We start from the raw sequence: 21,509 nt of genomic DNA on the forward strand, positions 1-21,509 counted from the left end.
GAGGAGGAAATGGCAACCCACTCCAGTATTCTTGCCTGGAGAATCCCATGGACAGAGGAACCTGGCGGTCTACAGTCCACGGGATCGAAGAGTTGGACATGACTGAGTGACTAACATTTCTTTTCACTTTGTTTATTTTTTCTTTTGTTGCCTATGCTTTTAGTATCATGTCTAAGAAATCATTCCCAAGTCCAATGTCATGAAACTTATCGCCTCTATTATCTTCTATGAGTTTCATTTCTTTTGTTCTTATGATTAGGTCTTTGACCCACTTTGAGTTAATTTTTATCTATGGTGTAAGGTAAGGGTCCAGCTTCACCTTTTTGTATGTAGATATCCGACCTTCCCAACACCAATTTTTGAAAAGACTCTCCTTCTGCAAATGAATAGACTAGTCATCTTTGTCGAAAATCATTTGACCGTATATGGGAGGGTTTTTTCCTGAGTTCTCTGTCTTATTCCATTGGTCTATATGCCTGTCTTTATGCTAGTTCCACACTGTTTTTAATTTATTTTTATTATTTTTAATTTTGAGATGTTTTAGGTTCACAGCAAAACTGAGTAGAAGGGATGGAGATTTCCCATATAATCACCGCCCTCACGTATACACTATCAAAATCCCATACCAAAGCGATAGGTTTGTTAAAATCAATGAACCTTTGTTGCAGATCATTGTCACCCGAAGTCCGTAGTTTATATCAGTGTTCACTTTTGGTGATGTACATTCTGTGGCTTTAGACAAAGCTATGGTGGTGTGAATTCACCGTTATGGTATGAGAGAGTGTTGTTTCACTGCCCTAAAAACCTTCTGTGCTTTGCCTAGTCATCCCTCCAAGACTAGCCCCTGGCAACCACTGATCCTTTCACTGTCTCCATAGTTGTGCCTTTTCCGGAAAGTCAGATAACTGGAATCATACCTTATGTAGCCTTTTCAGATGGGCTTCTTTTGCTTAATAATATGCATTTAAGGGTCCTCCATGTCTTTTCATGGCTCAGTAGCTCATTTCTTTTTAGCACCGAAGAAAAGTCCATTGCCTGGCTGTACCATGGCTTATTTATCCACTCACTCACTGAAGGACATCTTGGTTGTTTCCAGGCCTTAGCAATTACGAATTAAGCTGCTATAAACCTTTACATGGAGGGCTTTTTTGTGGACATAAGTTTTTAATTAATTTGAATAATACCGAGGAGCATAATTGCTGGATCATCTGATAAGAGTATATTTAGGTTTGTAAGAAATTTCCAAACTGTCTTCCAAAGTGGCTGTACCATTTCGCATTCCCATCAGCAGTAGATGAGTGTTCCTGTTGCTCCTTACCCCCGTCAGCACTTGGTGGTGTTGTGTTCTGGATTTTGGGCATTTTAAGGTGTGCAGTGGTATCTCATTATTGTTTTATGCACTGTTTTGATTACTATAGCTTTGTTATAAGTTTTGGCATCAGAAAGTGTGATACCTCCAAAATTGTTTTGGCTATTTGGGATTCCTTGATATTTCATGTGAATTTTAAGAAGGATATTTCTATTTCTGCAAAAAAAAAAAGTTACTGGAATTTTGGTTGGGATTTCATTGAATCTGAGGATCATTTTGAGTAGTGTTGACATTTTAATAATATGAAGCCTTCTCATCCTTGAACATGGGATATCTTTCCACTTATCTGTGTCTGCCATTTCTTTTGGCAACATTTTGTAATTTTTAGTGTACAAGTCTTTGTCCCCTTGGTTAATACCTAATTATTTTATTCTTTTTGATGCTGTGGTAAATTGAATTGTTTTCTTAATTTTCTTTTTGGATGTTCATGGTCAGTATATAGAAAAACAACTGATTTTTTTGTGTATTGATTTTGTATCTAGTAACTTTGTTGAGTTCATTTATTGTGTGTGTGTGTGTATGTAATCTTTAGGATTTTCTATATATAAGATCATGTCCTCTGAAAATAGATAATTTTACTTCTTCCTTTCCAATTTGGATGTCTCGTTTCTTTTTCTTGCCTATTGCTCTGGTTAGAACTTCCAATACCATGTTGAATAGAAAGTGGCAAAAGTGAGTCTCCTGGTCTCCTTCCTGATATCAGAAGAAAAGCTTTCAGTTTCACCATTGAGCTTGATGTTAGCTGTTTAAGCGGTTTTTCAAAGGATCTTAAAAAGACATGGGATTATGAGATGCTGGTTTGGTGGTTTAGTTGCTAAGTTGTGTCGGACTCTGGCAACCTCATGGACTGTAGCCCGCCAGGCTCCTCTGTACACAAGATTCTCCAGGCAAGAATACTGGAGTGGTTTGCTATTTTCTTCTCCAGGGTATCTTCCAGACCTAGGGATTGAACCCAGGTCTCCTGCACTGCAGGCAGATTCTTTACCAACTGAGCTACCAGGGAAGCCTGAGAGACAAGATGCTGGGACCTACTTAATATCATGTTTCTCTGTTTTCTCAGCACTGAGCAAAGTGCCTGGCACATAGGTTATTGAATAAATTGATTTAGAAAGACAGTTTCTCAAATAGAGTTAGGGGCTCTCTGAATGAAAGGTTAACTTAGAAATCATGAAAGTGTCAAGGATTGAAAGGTGATCCTAAGGGTGATAAGGATTCCTAGGTTATCCACTGAGGGTTTCAATTACTTGCAACCAGAAAATCCCTTGCTAAGACCTTAAAGGGTCTTGTGTATTGATCAGGTGTCAATCCCACAGCGTGGGCAGCAAAGCCACTTGGATCCTAGTAAATGTTGCTTGGATAGTATGCTTTATAGAGGAACCTCCTCATAAAGTTATTTTTCCCTCTTCTATATTAGTACTTAACAGCTGGAAGACAATAACATATGTTGTATCTCCTTGTATTTATGACTGCCGAATTAATAACTTCAATCCACTGGATATAAAGAAAATGAGTGAAGTGCTATAAATTATAGATGGAAGTTGTTAATGCTAATAGAGTGTGTAACATATGCCTCACTTTGGCACAGTTTTGAGACAATGTGAATGATGTAAAGGGCTTGAGTCTGTTTGCCTTCATTTTAATTTGGAATCATTGGGAAGCTTTGAGTCACTGCCATTTCATTGGTAACGCCATGTTCTTTCATTGGAACTTCACCCTCTTAGCTTGGAGCAGATAAAAATTCTGATTAACTATAGTCTTAGGATGGGAAAATTGGATGCTTTTACTTAATATGCTGATATTTCTCTTCATTTGGACTTCTAACAAGTAGGTTCTAAATATGAACTAACATGTCCTTGCTCTTTTCCCTTAAGGAGAGTCGAGTGATGCATTTAAAAAATACACTGTGTAAATGCAGAGCTTGTTGATAACTGGGAGAGGAAATAAGATGTAGAAAGAGCAGGCCCCTTGGTCTTAGCAAGGGATTTTCTGGTTGCAAGTAATTGAAACCCTCTAGCTTGAGCAAAGGGGATGCATTCCAAGGGTATGAGACTGCCTCACAGGATCCAAGGACAGAAGGGACAGTGGGGCTCAGAAGGGCCTGGGCCCAGGGTCTAGAAGCCCTGGGAACTGAGGTCACTCGGTCTGTGTCGCCAGGGCCACATGGCCTCGTCTCTGCTTTTCTCTTTGCACCTGCTTCTTTCTCCTCTCTTAGTAGACTGGCTGCCTTTGCTTCTCTGTGCACATGGCCAAGCACAGCTGCCCGGCTCTGGCGTTTGATCCCTTTCAGTTCAAGGGCCGGCAGAGGCTGCTGGGCATCTCTGATTTCCATATTCCTGGAAGAGAGAATCTGGTTATCTCATCATGAGTCAGAGGACTATTCCTGGTTTGTTCATTTATTCATTCAAAAAGTCTTTGTTGAATGCCAGGAACAGTTTTAGGCTCCCGGGAATACATCCTGCCCTTGGGGACTGTGTATGTGTGTGTGTGTTGAGAAACAGAGAGAGAGAGACGTTGTGAGAACTTGTTTTAGGGGCACCAGTTTGCACATTGCAGTTTTAAGAGAAAGAGAAGTATGGTTTGGAATTCATATAGACCTGGATTCAGATCCGCCTGTTACCGGCTCTGTGCAGCCTTGGGTGTGTTACCTTACCTCTCTCATCCCCGATTTTCTCATCAGTGAAATGGATATCATCCTTTCTAGAATGGTTATGGGGATTCTAATGAATGGGTGCCTATAAAATCACTTGTAGAGTGCCAGCCATGCTGAATCAGAACCCTGCCTCTCAGTGGTCATGACCCTGAGAAAGTTACTTAGCCTGACTGAATTTGTTCTGTAACACAGGAAAGAATGTCAGCAACTTCACAGGCTTGTTACAAGCATCCAGTCACGTGGTGTGTGCCAGGGCGTGGGGAATTAGTACAGAAGAGACACTCAGGGCGGTAGTTAATCACATTTCCCCTCTTTCTTCCAGTTCCCATTTGGCCGACGCTTGCCTTGTGACATCTACTGGCACGGAGTTTCATTTCACGACAATGACATATTCTCCGGTCAAGTGAACAAGTTTCCAGGTATCTACTGTTATTGCTGGCATTTAAAAATGTGTCTAGGGCTGAGTCTCAGGGTACACTCTTGGACAAAAGTATGCCAGTGTTTTGAGATCAAACTGGAGGGCTCTTAATTGGGAATGGCTGCCACCGTGCTGCGATCTTGGGAGGGAAGATGATCAGGACTTAACCCACCAAGGGCTTAAAGACTGGAAGTTCCAAAGTGTGAAGAGATTGGTTCTTCTGGCCTAATCCCACTGCTGGAAGACCATGGCTCTCACTTTGGGGTTTTTCATATAATGTGGGTGTGTCATGGAGGGACGATATTTTCAAAATGAAAAAACTCACCATAGTTTCTGGAACACTTCAATGACTCAGTGAGTGTGGACTCTGAATGCCTCTATGTGTGTGGCTTTCTCTAGTAGATCATGAGCTCCTGGGAGGGGCCATGACTCCCGCACCTCTGTAGATTCCTGTGGCTCCTGCAACCCTTCTGGACACACCTGAGGTGCTCTGTAACTGCTTTCTCACTGACTCACTGAAACTCAGAGGCAGCCCCAGTTTTACGCTCATCGCAGGGAACGAGAAAGCCTGACATCAAAGCAATAAAATGAACCATTTCCCCTACAGAGTTAGTCTAACATTAATAAAAGCTTCATGTTGCACTACAATAAGTAAACAAACCATTTAAATTTCTAATTAATTTGCAGGAGACAGAGGTACTAAAATTCCAGGACTTTGTCCCAGAAATGGGATTCACAGTTGCCATTTCCTTTAAGTGCCATGTCTGGAGGTGCTGTTTTAAAATCAAAAGGCAGCATCTCCATCCTGGGAACAGGAGGTCTGGGCAGCGTCTGTCTTCATACCCTGAGGGCATTATCTAGTGAGATGATTATCTAGTGAGACTGCATGGGAGACTTGGTGCCAGATAAGTGCCACAGCCAACACTCTAGGAGACCTCCCCATTCCGTTCCCAGCCACCCTATCGTATAACTTTTCCCTTTCCTTTTAGCCTCTACCACCTTCTTCTGCCCTGATTACTATTCATTATTTCCATTGGTTAAGTGGAGAGGAGGGGTTAAGGTGAGTGGGAGTGTGTAAGGAGAAATGAACATTTGGTTAATCAGGGTATGATTTCAGTGAAAGAGGTGCCACTCATTTTCAGAAATTTTTACATAAGACACAAACCATTTAGAATACGATAACAGATAAATTTTTAAAAGAACAGGGACTTGACTGGCAGTCCAGTGATTAAGACTTTGCCTTCTAACGATCCCTGATTGAGGAGCTAAGATTCTCACATGCCTCACAGCCAAAAAAACCAAAACATAAAAACATAAGTAATACTGTAACAAATTCAATAAAGACTTAAAAAATGGTTCATATTTTAAAAAGAGAGAGAGAGAGGGAACATCACCCAAATCCCATTCCTCATTGAACGAAACCATGATGTGAATATTTCTATTTATTGTTGTTTAGTTGCTAAATCGTGTCTGACTCTTTTCTATATTTATTTCCTCCCAAACCTTAATCATGTTTGTGTATCATTTTTACATAGTTGCCTGACTATAAGATGTTTGCTCTAGTGTTTCATTTATGCTTATTTTTAAGAGGAGAATCAACTGGTCTTTTTCTTTGGCAGTCCATGCCATATGGTTAAGAAAATACCTCTTAGAAAACCCAATATCCATACATTATACAGTGGCAAGTTATACTATGTCCACTAGGGGCGGTTTTCAACTAAGCCAACAGACTATCATAGGCCCCTTGGCTCAGATTCACTTGGAAGGACACAGGACAGGAAGCACAGCTTGCCAGCCAGTCAATGTCATGCGTTTCTTTTTAGCTGAGTCTTTACAAGGGTTCCAGAGCTAAGTCTTTGGCTCCTCCAGGGAAAGCTCAGGTGCAAGGAGACACGATCCATATTGGTGGCTGTGGATCGGCCTTGACTCAGAAACCCGGAAGGAGCCAATAGCCCACGCAGCTCCTCCGTAGCATAGCTTCCAACGTCCCCGCCAGGGTCATGCTAAGTTACAAGATTCATTACACTCAGGAAAGCCCAGAGCTATGGCTCCTGACAAGGTATTTATGTGAGATGCCAGTAAATGATCATTTTAACCATATGCTCTGTTGTCTAGTCACAGAGCTAACTTTCCCCCTTTATCGGTTTCCTGGGGAACAGAGCTAGAAAATTAACTCAAGATCAGATAGGTTCTTGGAGGAGGCAGGTTTTTGTCTGAGGACGAGGAGAACTCTTGCAGCCAGGGTTCTTGCATGGTTTTAATGGGATAGCTATCATTTTCTCTGTCTGGCTGCTCATAAAAGATGACTTTTGGGGGACTTCCCTGGTGGTCCAGTAGAAGAATCCTTCCAATATGGGGGATAAAAGTTTGATCCCTGGTTGGGGAACTAAGATCCCACATGCCATGGGGTAACTAGGCCTGTGCAGTGTAGAGCCCATGTCGCACAAGAGAGAAGCCCATGATCTGCGATAAAGAGGCTACCTGCTGCACCCGATGCAGCCAAATAAAATAAATACATAGATAAATATCTTTTTGAGAAAAAAGATGACATTTTAATGCCACTAACAGGACTTACTGTGATATTGGGGGAGCAAAATTTGGAAGAAAGAAACTCTTTGAATGAGGGCAGAGTTCCCAAGACATGAATCATCAAATGGGCTTCACTGACATTTTGCCCATTTTCTCGTTTCATCTGACGGCTGAGAGCAGGAAGGAAGGAGTCGCTATAGCTTGACATTTGGGATGCAGGTAGAAATACAGGAAAAATTACCTTCAGAGGACTAGTTTCATTAAAGGTGATATAAGAACATTCATTCTAAAGAAGAACGCTCGCCCCATCTCATATTCCAAGTGCCAGTGATAGGAACATACAATTATCCTCTTTACTAACACCAGCTGCTGCTGCTGCTAAGTCGCTTCAGTCGTGTCCGACTCTGTGAGACCCCATAGACGGAAGCCAACCAGGCTCTCCCGTCCCTGGGATTCTCCAGGCAAGAACACTTATTAGCTTTAATGACAAAGAAGGCTCTGGAACCTCTAGGCAGCAGACCAGTGCTGCCACACCCTCTGCCCTGTGAAAGACAACGTGCTTAGCGACGATCCCAGAACTGTGCTCGGGTTGGTGTCCACGCTTATCTAACGTCTCTGATACATCCCATTATTCCAAAGCTGCATTTCATATGCATCATGTATTACTTAGAGCAAGTTCCAGAGGATGTGCCAGGCAAGGATAAGCACTGCACATGCTGAATAAGCTGAAAACTTTTGGATAAACATATGGAAGTAATTTATTTTGTTCATGTCAGCATGTTAGATTTTAGCCACTTTTCTATGGGCAATTGCCTTCAAGATATGTTATTATATCTTAACTGATGAATTAAAACTTTCACTAAAAATAATCTGATTTAGATAGGTCTTTACTTTAAGAAAGCCCAGAACTGTCAGTTCTCGACTTTACAAACAACGGGGTTTTGTTTTTTCTTTTGCTGAGTTGCCGGCTCTGGAATATATGACAGCACGTGGCAGGTGGCACTTGAGAGCCCACCATGAGAAGGGGACTTTGTCAGAGGAGGAGGGGGCCCCAGGGAGGGATCTCTGGGGGCGGCTGTCTGCTAATCTCTGGTCTGGGCTAGGGATATAAAGATGAGGAGAAAAGCGCTTAAAGAGAGAAGTTAAATACAAGATAAGCACTATGCCAGAGGAAGCTTGGGGTGCTGTGAGAATAAGGAGCAAGAGCATGTGACCTGACCCAGATCTGCCTGGGGGGAAGGTGGGGCAAGAGATCCTGGAGAAGAGGATTGCAAGTGTGAACTGAGCCTCCAGGGCTGGATGGGCCTGACCCCCACGCTAGACAAGGGCGCAGAGGTGGTGCAGAGGTGTAGAGTGATTTGCATGTTGCAATGGCACCCCACTCCAGTACTCTTGCCTAGAAAATCCCATGGACGGAGGAGCCTGGTAGGCTGCAGTCCATGGGGTCACTAGGAGTCGGACACGACTGAGCGACTTCACTTTCACTTTTCACTTTCATGCATTGGAGAAGGAAATGGCAACCCACTCCAGTGTTCTTGCCTCTGGAGAATCCCAGGGATGGGGGAGCCTGGTGGGCTGCCGTCTATGGGGTCGCACATGCAGTGAAAGGCAAGCGGCCTGTGGTCGTTAGAAAGGGTCGTGTGTGATGGGACAGTGGGGAGGTGAGAGGCAGGGACCAAGGTCACAGGGAGTCACTGAGAAATTTCCAAGCTAGAGAGTGACACGGGCCGGTGTGCAGATGGAAAGATATTCCAGAGGGGATGCACTGGAGGTGGAGGTGGAGGAGTTGGGGCGTAGAGAGGCTGAGAGAGGAAACAGCTAAGAGGCTACTGTATTTTTCAGAATCTGAAAGTATTGTTTGCTGCTTGATGGTTATTATGTGTTTTTGCCAAGAATTATTGTTATAAGCGATACTTGGATTGAGTAGTACTCCCAACATAGCTCACATTATGTTTTGTTTTTAATTTGGGTTAACTAGGTCTGTGTAGACAGGCCAGAGGATCAGACTGTTACACTTCTGTGTAACTCCAGTGGGCTGAGACCCCCCCACCTTCCGCCTCTACTGCCCCAGGCTGTGAGACTGCAGTGAGGCAGACAGCAAAACCCAGGCTCAGAAGCAATGGCAGGAGGCAAGCTTTTGGATGAGAAGCTTTAGCCTGAGTGAGGGGTATTTCCCACCCGGTAGGGGAACGGCTACAACAAGGACATCTAAGAACAGACCTTCCTGAGAAGCCCAGGTAGACAGTCAGCCTCAAGAGAACCTGTTAGGACAGCAGGAGCCCAGCCCCTGGGCTCAAGCCACAGGAGGACTCCAGCCCTTGCAGCGGAGGCTTAGGGGCAACATGGGAGGAGGAACATGGGAGACATTGGGCAAAGGCATTGCTGAGGCAGCCACTTAGGCACCAGGAGCCAAGAACAGGTGACCAACATTTGAGGACAAGCAATGGCACCTCAGAGAAATAGCTAAAATCCTCCTTATCTGGCCCTCCCTGGTGGTACAGTGGTTAAGAATCCGCCTGCCAATGCAGGGGACACGGGTTCTATTCCTGGTCTGGGGAGATTCCACATGCCTTGAGCAACTAAGCCAGTGCACCACAACTCCTGAAGCCCGTGCACCTAGAACCCATGCTCCACAAGAGAAGTCCCTGTAATGAGAAGCCCAGGGACCACAACCAAGAGCAGCCCCCACTTGCCACAACTAGAGAAAGCCCGTGAGCAGCAACAAAGACCCAGCACAACCAAAATGAATGAATAAGTAAATTCATTAATTAAAAAATATCCTCCTTATCTAGCTGGAGTACAAAGGAAGGGTCACAGTGTTAGCAAAGGGGAGCTGGTGGTGGGACCCAGAGCTTCTACCTCAGGTCAGAATGGGTCCCAGAGCCTTGGGCAGGGGTCACAGATAGGGGTCAGGTATTACAGCAACCCTAGAGAAGGGAGGCAGAGTCTGCAGCCAGCAGGGTCTGGCAATGACCTGCCTCTGTACATGTTTACTCTGGGAATGTACGCTCTGGCCCAGCTAGAAACCCAGCTACTCTTATCAGCGTCTTTCTGAGCGATGGCACAGCCCACATCTGACTTTGAGCTGCGGCCCCAGGCAGGGCTAGCTAGGAGCTTCCTCCTGGGGCCTAGCGGGGGACTCAGAGATACTGTCCCAAAGCACTGGGTAGGAACTGGGTAGCAGCTTAGAGATGGCGGAGGACCCAAGGTGTCAGCTGTAACTGGACTGAGGGAGGTCTACACTGCTGCCTTCTGGAGACAGGCATTCAGGCAGGGTTAGGGGTGAGCTGTCTAGCCTGCGGGTCAGGAGCACCTGGGAAGAGTAGCCATGGCTTGTCGGGATGGCTTCTTAAGTTGGCTGTTGTTTGTAGAGAACTACCTGGAGACAGATTCAAGTGTAAACTCAGAAAACAGATCTGTTAGCCGGTGTGGGGGATAAGCGATCCACATGACAGAAGGAGCCATCACAGATTTCAAATAAGTGTTTGTTCAATTTGCTGGACACTGATTTCCGTGGGACTTCTCTGGAGCATTTGAACCACACTCCTGTACTCACAGCATTCCTATTTGTGTTGTGCGAGTCCTTCCACAGGCCGAGGGATTTCTGCAAGCAAACATTCCCTGCTGTCACATGACCGTTAAAATGGGGAAAACACCCCGGCACTATTTGGCCCATCATGTATTTGCTGTAAGATGCTATATTATAGGGAGCTTCCCAGGTGGGGAACCCACCTGCCAATGCAGGAGATGTAAGAGACATGGGTTTGATACCTGGGTCGGGAAGATCTGGTGGATCAGGGCACGGCAACCCACTCCAGTACTCTTGCCTGGGGAATCCCACGGACTGAGGAGCCTGGTGGGCTACAGTCCATGGGGTCGCAAAAAGTCGGACATGACTGAGCGACTTCACTTGTCACTTCACTATGAAGGTTTTTAGTTTAATACTAAAACTAAAACTTGAAATTCAACTAAGAAATCTCCAAAGAAGTTGGAATTTTGTGTACTTTATATTCAGCTCCCATGTTTATAACTCAAAACTTCTAATTTTGTGGGGGAATAAAAGGAAATAGCTCTAATTTCCTGAACTCATACCAATTTCTTAGAAGTTCCCAAAGTGTCCTCAGTGTTTTCTCTAATATCAGAGAATCCATGTTAGGACACAGTTTATTAGTACCTTTAAAGCTCCTTTGCTGCTGCTGCTGCTGCTAAGTCGATTCAGTCGTGTCCGACGCTGTGCGACCCCATAGACGGCAGCTCACTAGGCTCCTCCGTCCCTGGGATTTTCCAGGCAAGAGTACTGGAGTGGGGTGCCATTGCCTTCTCCGTAAAGCTCCTTTATTTCTTACTTAATCCTTCCCTGCTAAGTCACATCAGTCGTGTCCAACTCTGTGCGACCCCATAGACGGCAGCCCGCCAGGCTTCTGTCTCTGGGATTCTCATGGCAAGAATACTGGAGTGGGTTGCCATTTCCCTCTCCAGTGCATGAAAGTGAAAAGTGAAAGTGAAGTCGCTCAGTTGTGTCCGACTCTTCGAGACCCCATGGATTGTAGCCTACTAGGCTCCTCTGTCCATGGGATTTCCCAGGCAAGAGTACTGGAGTGGGTTGCCATTGCCTTCTCCAATCCTTCCCTAGCTCCTTCTAAACAAGAAGTAAGAACCTGACATCTTCAAGCTGTGATCTTTTAGATTTTTATGGCTCTTTTTAATATTCTGGGGGAAGCAAGAAGTAGATTATTAAAACCTTCATCTCAAACACCATTGGCTTCTTAAACATGGGAGTTTAGAGAAACCTCATGCATTCTGACTTTGCCCATTGGAATGTGGTAATTTGTATATGCCAAACTGATGTGGAACTTTGTACTTTCTAGTAAAAATTACTTTGCTGGCAAATTTCAAGTCATTAATGGAATTGTGTAACCTCTTTTGGGGTGAAGGCCATTTTTAGTGTCCTTTATTTTTTTTGAGCAGTGATATTTGCCTTAGGGAAGTAAGCATGCTAAAGTTTAATTTTTACCTATTTGCCTAAAATTTGCTAAGATATATACTAAGTTCCTTTTCTTGTCAGCATTTCTAAAGATGTTACAAGGAAAAAAATCTACCAATCTTTGAAAATGTTTTATAAGTGAGACTCTTCTATTCCCTCTGGGCAAATTAATGAGATCTGATCAATGTCAGTGTCAGTACTTAAATAACTGAAGAACTCCTACAGTTTCCATTTTTTCCCCTTAAATTATACTGTAATATCCTCTCTACTTCCTGTCCTGATTTCAAGGAGACAGATTTTCTGCTGAAAGGTGTATATATTTTTCTACTTTATGCCTTTAATACTCATGAAAGATTAAAACAAAGCAACTTAATTAAGCTTCTCATAATGTAGCCAGAGTCCACTAGATAATATTCTCCAGGGTATAAGATGGAAAGAATCCCAGAGGTATGTGTGGTGGCCCAAAATTAAAGAGGATATTAAGTTTTAACTGCAAGATATAAATTCTTCTCTTTATTCGTTATCTAGGGGGCTGACAAAGAATGGAATAATAAACTAGGTGGAAACTCATTCCTTCAAATTGATGCTTCATTTTTACAAGGAGAAGAAAAAGATCTGTCTATTCCCTCAAGTTTTTCATTAATTTGGCAGGTCTTTCCAAACCATGAATCACCGCTGCGGAGAACTACTCATACCTTTTTTAAAAATCCCTTCTGAAAAAGTGAATGTGTCGGGTGGGTGGTTTTAAAAGTCCCCAGTAATGGCTGTTTTATAGCTAGTGGCCCACTGTTGTTGAAACCCCACAACTTCTCTTCTCCCCAGGCATGACGGAGATGGTGCGGAAAATTACACTGAGCAGAGCCGTGAGAATCATGCAGAATCTCTTTCCAGAGGAGTACAACTTCTACCCTCGCTCATGGATTCTGCCTGATGAGTTCCAGCTCTTTGTGGCTCAGGTAGGTAGCATCCCATCCCCGTGACCTGTGAATTCTATGATGGCTGCAACTGGATCCTGGGTCACGTGTGCTGGGAGCTGGGGCAAGGGGTCCCTAGGAAGCTCAGACTGGCCTGGGGTGTGTCTTAACAGGACATAGCAGATATTGCAGCAATCAGGGCAGCTTGCAGAAATGAACAGATGGGATGACAGGTAAACTGAGGAAGTGGGTCCTGACACCAGGAGACAAGCCTGAGGATGGTTATCAGGAGCTAAATCATGGAGTCAGGGCATTTGAAGAGCCAGGGAGACACAGCGGAAGCAGGCGGCTGAGCCCACAAGTGGACTGGGGCTGTTCGGGTGAATCCCAAAGGTGTGGTCTCCCCGGCATCTCGTGATGTGAAACATTGGAGGTCAGGCTCTGTTTCAAGGCCAGTGAAGGTCTGACCAATGGAGGGGGAAACCTTTTAAGTGTCCTGTTTTGAACTTGTTCCAGAATCAATTTTCCAGTGACCCATTCCATATCCAAACACTTAAAAAAAAAAACTTGAAATGGTAATTTTGAAAAAGCACCTTTCTCTGGAATGGTGGTTACATGGGTTTGTAGACATTTCTTAAAATTCTTCAAATTATTAACTTAAAATGGGAGCAGTTGTTGTACGCAAATTGCAGTTAATTAAAAAAATAAATTTTGGCTGGTCCCTATCCTTACCCTCAACTTACCACTTCTGTTGATCTGCTCAGACAATTGTCAGTATGTGGAATACCTTTCTGTCCCATTTCTACAACTCATTTTAAGTATTCTGCAAGGCTGAGTTTAAATGGGATACCAACTATGTCTTCCAAACCAGATAAGTGAGAGGAGCATTGCTGTCATCCCCAGAAGTCCCTCTGTGCCTTTTTTCCATCAGTCCCCACAACCCCTAGTCCAGGTAACTGCTGATCTGCATTCTCATTATAGATTAGTATTGCCTGTTCAAGAAATTTATATAAATGGGATCACACAGTATGTACTCTTTTTTTTTTTTGAGAATTATGGTTTTGAGTTTCGTCCATGTTTGTTGAATCAGTAGTTAGTATTTTTTATTGCTGAATAGAGTTACATGATGAATATACCCCAACTTGTTTATCTACTCACCAATGGATGTTCATCTGGGTTTTTTCCAGTTTGGAGATATTATAAATAAAGCTGCCATGACTAATCATATACAAGTCATTTTGTGGATCTAGGTTTTCATTTCCCATGGGTAAAACCTAAGAGTGGAATTGCAGGATCATATGGCATGTGTGTGTTTAACTTTGTGAGAAATCGCAAAATTGTTTTCCAAAGTGGCTGGACCACTCTACACTCTCTCCAGCAGTGCGTGAATTCCCTTTGTTCTGCGTCATTGCCAGTACTTGGTATAGTTAGTCTTTTGAATTTTATACACTCAGGTATAATTGTATAATTATATTAATACAATTGTATAATTGTATCTCCTTATGGTTTTAATTACACCTCCCCTTTGCACTGTGCTTTTGGGCCATGTGAATATCTTCCTTGGTTAAGTGCGTATTCAAACTTCTGCTCGTTTTGTTAGCATTTTATTTTTAAGTTGTAGGTTCTTTCTATACAACTCTTTTGTATATGTATTGTGATGTGTATTAATATATTGTGAATATTTTCTCACACTTGGCTTTTCAATCTTAACCTTGAATTTTCACTTTTTAATTCTGTCTTTGGAAGAGCAAATATTTTTAATTTTTAAAATTTATTTGTTTTTAATTGGGGGATAATTACTTTACAATATTGTATTGGTTTCTGCCAAACATCAACACGAATCAACCATAGGTATACATATGTCCAGGTTTCCCAGGTGGCTCAGTGGTAAAGAATCTACCTGCCAATGCAGGAGATGCAGGAGTTGTGGGTTCAATCCCTGGGTGGAGAAGATCCCCTGGAGGAGCAAATGGCAACCCACTCCAATATCCTTGCCTGGAGAGTCGCACAGACTGAGGAGCCTGGCAGGCTGCAGTCCATGCGATCACAAGGAGTCAGGCATGACTGAACACACGCGCAGTTGCATATGTCCCTCCCTCCTGAACCTCCCTCCCAACTCCCACTCCATTCTGTCCCTCTCGGTTGTCCCAGAGCACCGGGCTTGAGCTCCCTGTTTTTAATTTTTATAACATTGAATGTATCAGTTCTTTTCTTTCATAGTTTGTGCTTCTTGTGTGATGCCTAAGACACTCTTGCCTAACTAAAGGTTGTGAAAACTTTGTTGTTTTTTCTAGACGCTTTATACTTTTAGTCTTACATTTATGCCTGTGATCCATTTCAAGTTAGTTTTTATGTACAGCATGAGATTAAAATTGAAGTTTACTTTTCCCATATGGATATTCAGTTGCTTCATCATTCTTTGCTGAAAGGATTTTCATTTTCCACGTTGAATTACCTTGGCATCTTTGTAATGTTATGACCTTCTCAATACAGTCTGTTAGCAGACACAGGATGTCAAGATGTCTTAATTCTGGTGATGTTAATTTTGATCACTTAGTTAAGGTAGTATCTACTAAGTTTCTCTCCTGTACAGATACGATTTTTCCTTTGTAATCATTAAGTATCTTGTGGGGAGATATTTTGAGACTGTGCAGATAGCCTATTTGTCTCATACTTTAAAAACAGAAACAACAGCCCTAATTAAGGTACAGTTAAGCTGCAAATATTTAAAGTGTACAGTTTGATATGTTTTGATATATGTAAAAATGTGTAAAACCATCATCACAACCAAGCTAATGAACATATCCATCACCCCAAACTGTTTTGTCATGTTCCACTGTAATCCTTTCGTTCTTCTCCTCCCTGCTCTCTACCTCCCATCGCCAGGCAACCGTGGATGTATTTTCAGTCAGGATTAGTTTGTACTTTCTAGAATTTTCTGTAAATGGAATCATACAGAGATACTTTTCTGTATGTGTTTTGGGGGTGGGAGAGTCTGGCTTTTTTTCACTCAACCTAATTATTTTGAGATTCATCATGTTGTAGTTTCATCAGTAATTAATTCCTTATTAGTGAAAGTGTTAGGTCCTCAGTCATGTCTGACTCTTTGCAACCCCATGAATGGTAGCCCACCAGGCTCCTCTGTCCATGGAATTCTCCAGGCAAGAATACTGGAGTGGGTAGCCATTTCCTTCTCCAGGAGGTCTTCCTGACCCAGGGATCAAACCTGGCTCCCCTGCAATGCAGGCAGATTCTTTACCATCTGAGCCACCAGGGAAGCCCTCTTGTTAGTAAAGAGTATTCTATTAAATGTATTTACCACAGTTTGTTTATACCTTCAATTGCTGCTGAATATTTTTATTGATTCCAGGTTTTGGATGTTACAGAATGTTACAAATAAATATTCTATGAACATTCCTGTATAAGTGTTTGTGTAGACATATGATTTCTTTTGAATAAAAGGTTAGAAATAGAATGTCTGGATCACAGAGTAGGTGTCCATTTAATTTTAAAGAAATTACCAATTGTTTTCCAAAGAAGGTTGTGCCATTTTGTATTCCCAAGAGCAACATATGATAATTCTAATTCTTCCACATCCTTGCAAACACTTGGTAATAGTCATTCTTTTTAATTTCAGCCATCCTGACAGGTGTGCAGTGGTTTCTCATTAGTTTTAATTTGTATTTCCCTAATTATTAATGATTCTGTGCATCTGTTTGTGTGCTTATTTGTCATCCAAATGTATACTTTGATGAAATATCTATTCACATCTTTCACTCATTTTAAGAACTGAGTTATTTTTGCTATTGCATTTTGAAAGTTCTTTGTATATTTTGAACACGTGTGTTTATCAGCTATACCAATTACAAATATTTTCTCTCGGTTTGTGCCTTGTCTTTTCATCCTTGTAACATTATCTTTTGAAGAGCGAGTTCTAAAATCTGATGAATCAATTGATTGACTTTTTCCTTTATGGATCATACTTTTGGTGTCATGTAGCAGGAATCTTTACCTAACCTAAGTTCACAAAGATATTCTCTTATGTTTCTGTCTCCAAGTTTGTAGTTTTAAGTTTAGGTCTATGATTTGTTTTGAGTTAGTTTTTTTTTTTAATATGATGTGAGATATGGGTTCACTTTTTTCTAACATGAGATATCCAACAGCTTCAGAAACATTTGATGAGAATGCTAACCTTTCCCCCCATTGCTTTTGCACTCATGTTGAAAATAGTTGCTCAAGTATGTGTGAGTGTATTTCTGAATTCTCTATTCTATTCTATCAATGTATGTCTCAGTCTTTAAGCCAATACCTCACTGTCAAACAAAGATGTTGCTAAAAAGAAAAACTAAAACGACAGACCAATATTCCTCATGAATATAGATTCAGACATACCAAACGAAATTTCAATAAGTCAAAGCCAATCATATATAAAAAGGATAATATGTCATGATGAAGTAGAATTTGCCTTAGGAATGCATGCTTTGTTTAACCTTTTAAAATCAATTTCTTTAACAGACATAGGCTATTCATATTATCTACTCTTGAATAAGCATTGACAGTTTATATCTTTCAAGGAATTTGTCCTTTTTTTCCTGTTTTTGCTTTTATTGTCATAAAGTCATCATAATATTACCTTTTATCCTTTAACTATCTGCAGAATTTTTACTGATGTCAGTTTTCTAATTCCTAACATTTGTAATCTATGTTCTTTCTTTTTCCTCATCAGTGTGGGTAGAAATTTATCAGTTTTATTTACTTCCTTTGTTAGCTTTGTAGTTTTAATTGGTTTTTTTTTTTTTTGGTGGTTCCTTTAGGATTTATGATATGTACCTTTAACTTATGACAATCTATTTTTTAAATGCTACTATGTCATTTTACTTATAGTATGAGAACAATACCATGCTCCCATCTTCCCATTCCTGGCTTTTATGCTTTAATGTCATATATTTTACTTTTATACATATATTATAGACCCAACAATAAATTATTATTATTTTTGTTTAAACAATCTATTTTATTTTAGAGAGATTTAAATAACAACAAGAAAATAATATATGTATTCATATGGTTACCATTTCCAGTGGTTTTTATTCCTTTATACTCAGTTCAGTTCAGTCACTCAGTTGTGTCCAACTCTTTGTGACCCCATGGACTGCAGCATGCCAGGGCTCCCTGTCCATTGCCAATTCCTGGAGTTTACTCAAATTCATGTCCGTTGAGTCGGTGATGCCATCCAACCATCTCGTCCTCTGTCATCCCCTTCTCCTCCTGCCTTCAATTTTTCCCAGCATCAGGGTCTGTTCAAATGAGTCAGTTCTTCGCATCAGGTGGCCAAAGTATCGGAGTTTGTCGATTCACATTTCTGTTTGTATAATTCTTCTTTAGTCTAATTATACTAAAGAGTTTCCCTTAGTACTTTTTGTGTTAAGGAATCTTTTGGTGATGAATCCTTAAATGTTAAAGTTTATTTTGCTTTTGACTTTGAAAGATTTTCTCTAGGTATAGAATTCTTGGTTGACATTTTTTTCTTTCAGTGCTTTTAGTATATTACTCTGTCTTCTTGCTTGTATTGCTTCTGACAAGAACTCTTTTTTCATTTTTATCTTTGATCTTCTGTATATAATGTGTCCTTTTTCTCCTGTTTCCTTTGGTTTTCTTTGGTTTTCTTCGCATTATGACTCATATTTCCTTGCCTCTTTTTGTGCCTGATAACTTTTAGCTGGATACCAGATGTGGTGAATCTTAACTTATTGGGATGTTGAATACTTTTGTATTCTCATAAATATTCTTGAACTTTGTTGTGGGATCCAAGTAAGTTAGATGGAAATAGGTTTGGAGTCTTGTTTTCAAAGTCTGCTAGGCAGGACTGGAGTAGTGCTCCGTCTCAGGCTAGTTATTCCTCACCACTGAGGCAAGAATCCTATGTGGACTCCACTCAGTACTCTGTGCATCATGGTGTTTTCCAGTCTGGTAGGTAAAAACAGACACTATTGCAGATTCTGTGTGGTTCCAGGCACTGTTGCCTCGAATCCTCTTCCCTCGGCCTCAGGTGGTCCCCAGTCTTGCATGCACTGATCTGTACTCAGCTAAATATACAAGGGAGACCCTCGGTGGACCCCCAGATCTCGGTGGATCTCTCTTTGTGCAGAAGTCTCTCTAGTACTCTTCCCTGAGAACTCTGGCTGCCTTAATTTCCCTGACTCATAGTTTCATTTCCTCGACTCAGATTGTCCACTGGACTCCACTGGAGTTCTCTCTCTCTTTCTGTGCTACAGCTCAGAATCTCTCACAAGATAATAAATGGAGACAATCATGTCGTTTGATGCCCGTCTCTCAGGAATCACTGTTCTTTGTTGCTTGGTGTCCCAGTGCCTTGAAAATCACTGTTTAATGTATTTTCTCCATTTTTTTGGTTGTTTCAGGTGGGAGAAGTTAAAGGTGTTTAGACGAGGATTGTTGTCTAATATAAAGAAGGATTTCTTTGTCTTCTAAAATAGCACAGATTTAGAATCTGCTGAATCAGGGTCTGGCACAGGCAGAGTAAGACTATAACCGCCTCCTGCCCCCCCCGCCAATTGTTGTTTACTGCAAAGCCCTGGCCTCGTGGTTACTTATTCCTTACATGGTCCCAGGCAAGTCCCTCCTCTTTTCAGTCCCATTTCTCCATCTGCTGCTGTGTGGGGAAGTGCCTCTATAACTTCAGAATGATGTTGGCATTCAATGAATATTTGATGATGAAATGCTTTTTTGGTTGCAAACCTGATAAAACTCCTAGCATTCTTATTTTAATATCTCATTTGTTTTAACACAAAGCAATGTATTCATATTAAGAATTCAAATAATATAAGATATATAAATTAAAAGTGGAAAAATGTCCCTACCCTCAGAAATTACTGGATAAGTAGTATGTAACCTTCCAGCTTTTCCTGTGTATAAACATACACTGTAACACGCACAGCCTTGTTTCTTTAACACACAGGATTACTCTCTTCTCTAGCCCGCCTTTTCCCCACTGAATATGTTTGAGGCATCTTTCCATGTCCCTACCACATAGTATACCATTGTACGAATACACCCTAACTTTTAAAAGCACTCCCCTGTTGATGACTATGATGTAATTCTCATATTTTTTGGTTCAACCTGAGGGAAACACCCTCCTACAGGTATTTTTAGACACCTGCACCAGCATTTCCTTCAAATAGAAATCTCAACATGGTATTGCTGTGTTAAAGGGTATGTACACTTACATTTGGGGCTTCCCAGGTGGCTGTATGGTCAAGGACCCGGCTACCAATGCAGGAGACCTATGTTCAATCCCTTGGTCAGGAAGATCCCCTGGAGGAGGGCATGGCAACCCACTCAGTATATCTTGCCTGGAGAATCCCATGGACAGAGGAGCCTGGCGGGCTACAATCTACAGGGTCACAGAGAGTGGGACATGACTGAAGTGACTTAGCATGCATGCACTCACACTTACATTTGTGACATGTAGAGTCAAACATGAGGCTTCATTAACTGCACACTTAATTGTGAGGCTGTCTCACAGTGTCTTCGCAGCGCCTAGGAAGTGAGTCCTGAGAGGTGTGAGTGTGTGTGGGGTGTTGCTTTGGAATTCCTGCCAACAACAGGAAGAGGTATGAGTAGTTGTAAAGCCTTCTAAAACCTGGCAATTTGTGGGTATTTTATTTCTCCCACTAATTAGGATTAAATTAACTTTGTTCAAGAGGGAGGGGAGACCCACACCTCCCCCTGCCCAGCCCCGCCCTGCAATCCATTTGCAAAAGTGGTACCCAAATACCATCAGCAGGCGGCAGTAGACAGAAGAAAGTAGGATTCTCAGTGGAAATTTTTGGGACGTCTAGAGGAGGATGCTGGCTTTCTTTCCAATTTGCGCAGATGGCCAATAAAAAAAAAAAAATCCTTGGAGTTTATTTTGCATATGGTCTTCCATCTGGGTATTTGAGAAAAGTACAGTTTTGTTATCACAACAGCATTTATTATGGCAAAGGAGTTTGCATTTCGTCGCAGAAGAATTTTTCAGCAAATCAAGCCCCCAAACCTGTTCAATAATGTTTTGCAGTTTCTTGGAGGGAGCCAGAGAATATGGGGTCCTTCCATTTTCCTCTCTGGCTCCATCCTCAGTTAGTTTTTATTGATTCAGCTCCTTGAGGCTGAATGAAATGCATTCTTTGCAAAAAAATCCCCCAGAGAACAATGTTCTCCGCTGGGTTTAGGAACTCTGAAAATGTGGAGTTGTAAGTGGGTCAGAGTCAAGGCGGAAAGAAAACCTGCAATGTGGAGCTTATATTCCTTGTCCTGATTCCACGCTTATCAAAGAACCTTCTGGCGAGTTGATGACTTGAATCATTTCCCTTCATACACACGAGATGCTGATATGGCTGACTTTGGGCGACCTGATGGTTTACCCAGAGGATGAAGCTTGAACTCCTGCACCTGCCATGTAGAGCCCCTCCCACCTCTGCAGCCTTAGCTCGCACCATTTCTGACCTCTTCTCCCGGTCTCCTCTGTATTCGACTTTAAAACAAAAATGACTCGTTTATTTTTGGCTGCGCTGGGTCTTTGTGGCTGCACGCAGGCTTTCTCTAGATGCGGTGAGCAGCGGCTGCTCTCTAGTTGTGGTGTG

At 41.9% G+C, this 21,509-nt stretch overlaps 1 protein-coding gene across 3 annotated transcripts in view; it reads left to right on the plus strand.

Moving 5' to 3' along the window:
• The window catches only part of TTLL11 (tubulin tyrosine ligase like 11), a 270,271-nt gene that overhangs the window by 49,623 nt on the left and 199,139 nt on the right, over positions 1-21,509 (plus strand). For all 3 annotated transcript variants that reach the window (XM_070379049.1, XM_070379050.1, XM_070379051.1), the window contains exons 2-3: positions 4,342-4,438; positions 12,773-12,906. In XM_070379049.1, the coding sequence (XP_070235150.1) occupies positions 4,342-4,438; positions 12,773-12,906 (231 nt within the window). The remainder of the gene's footprint in view (positions 1-4,341; positions 4,439-12,772; positions 12,907-21,509) is intronic.

The sequence above is a fragment of the Bos mutus genome, chromosome 11, assembly GCF_027580195.1.
Source record: "Bos mutus isolate GX-2022 chromosome 11, NWIPB_WYAK_1.1, whole genome shotgun sequence".
Lineage (NCBI taxonomy): Eukaryota > Metazoa > Chordata > Mammalia > Artiodactyla > Bovidae > Bos > Bos mutus.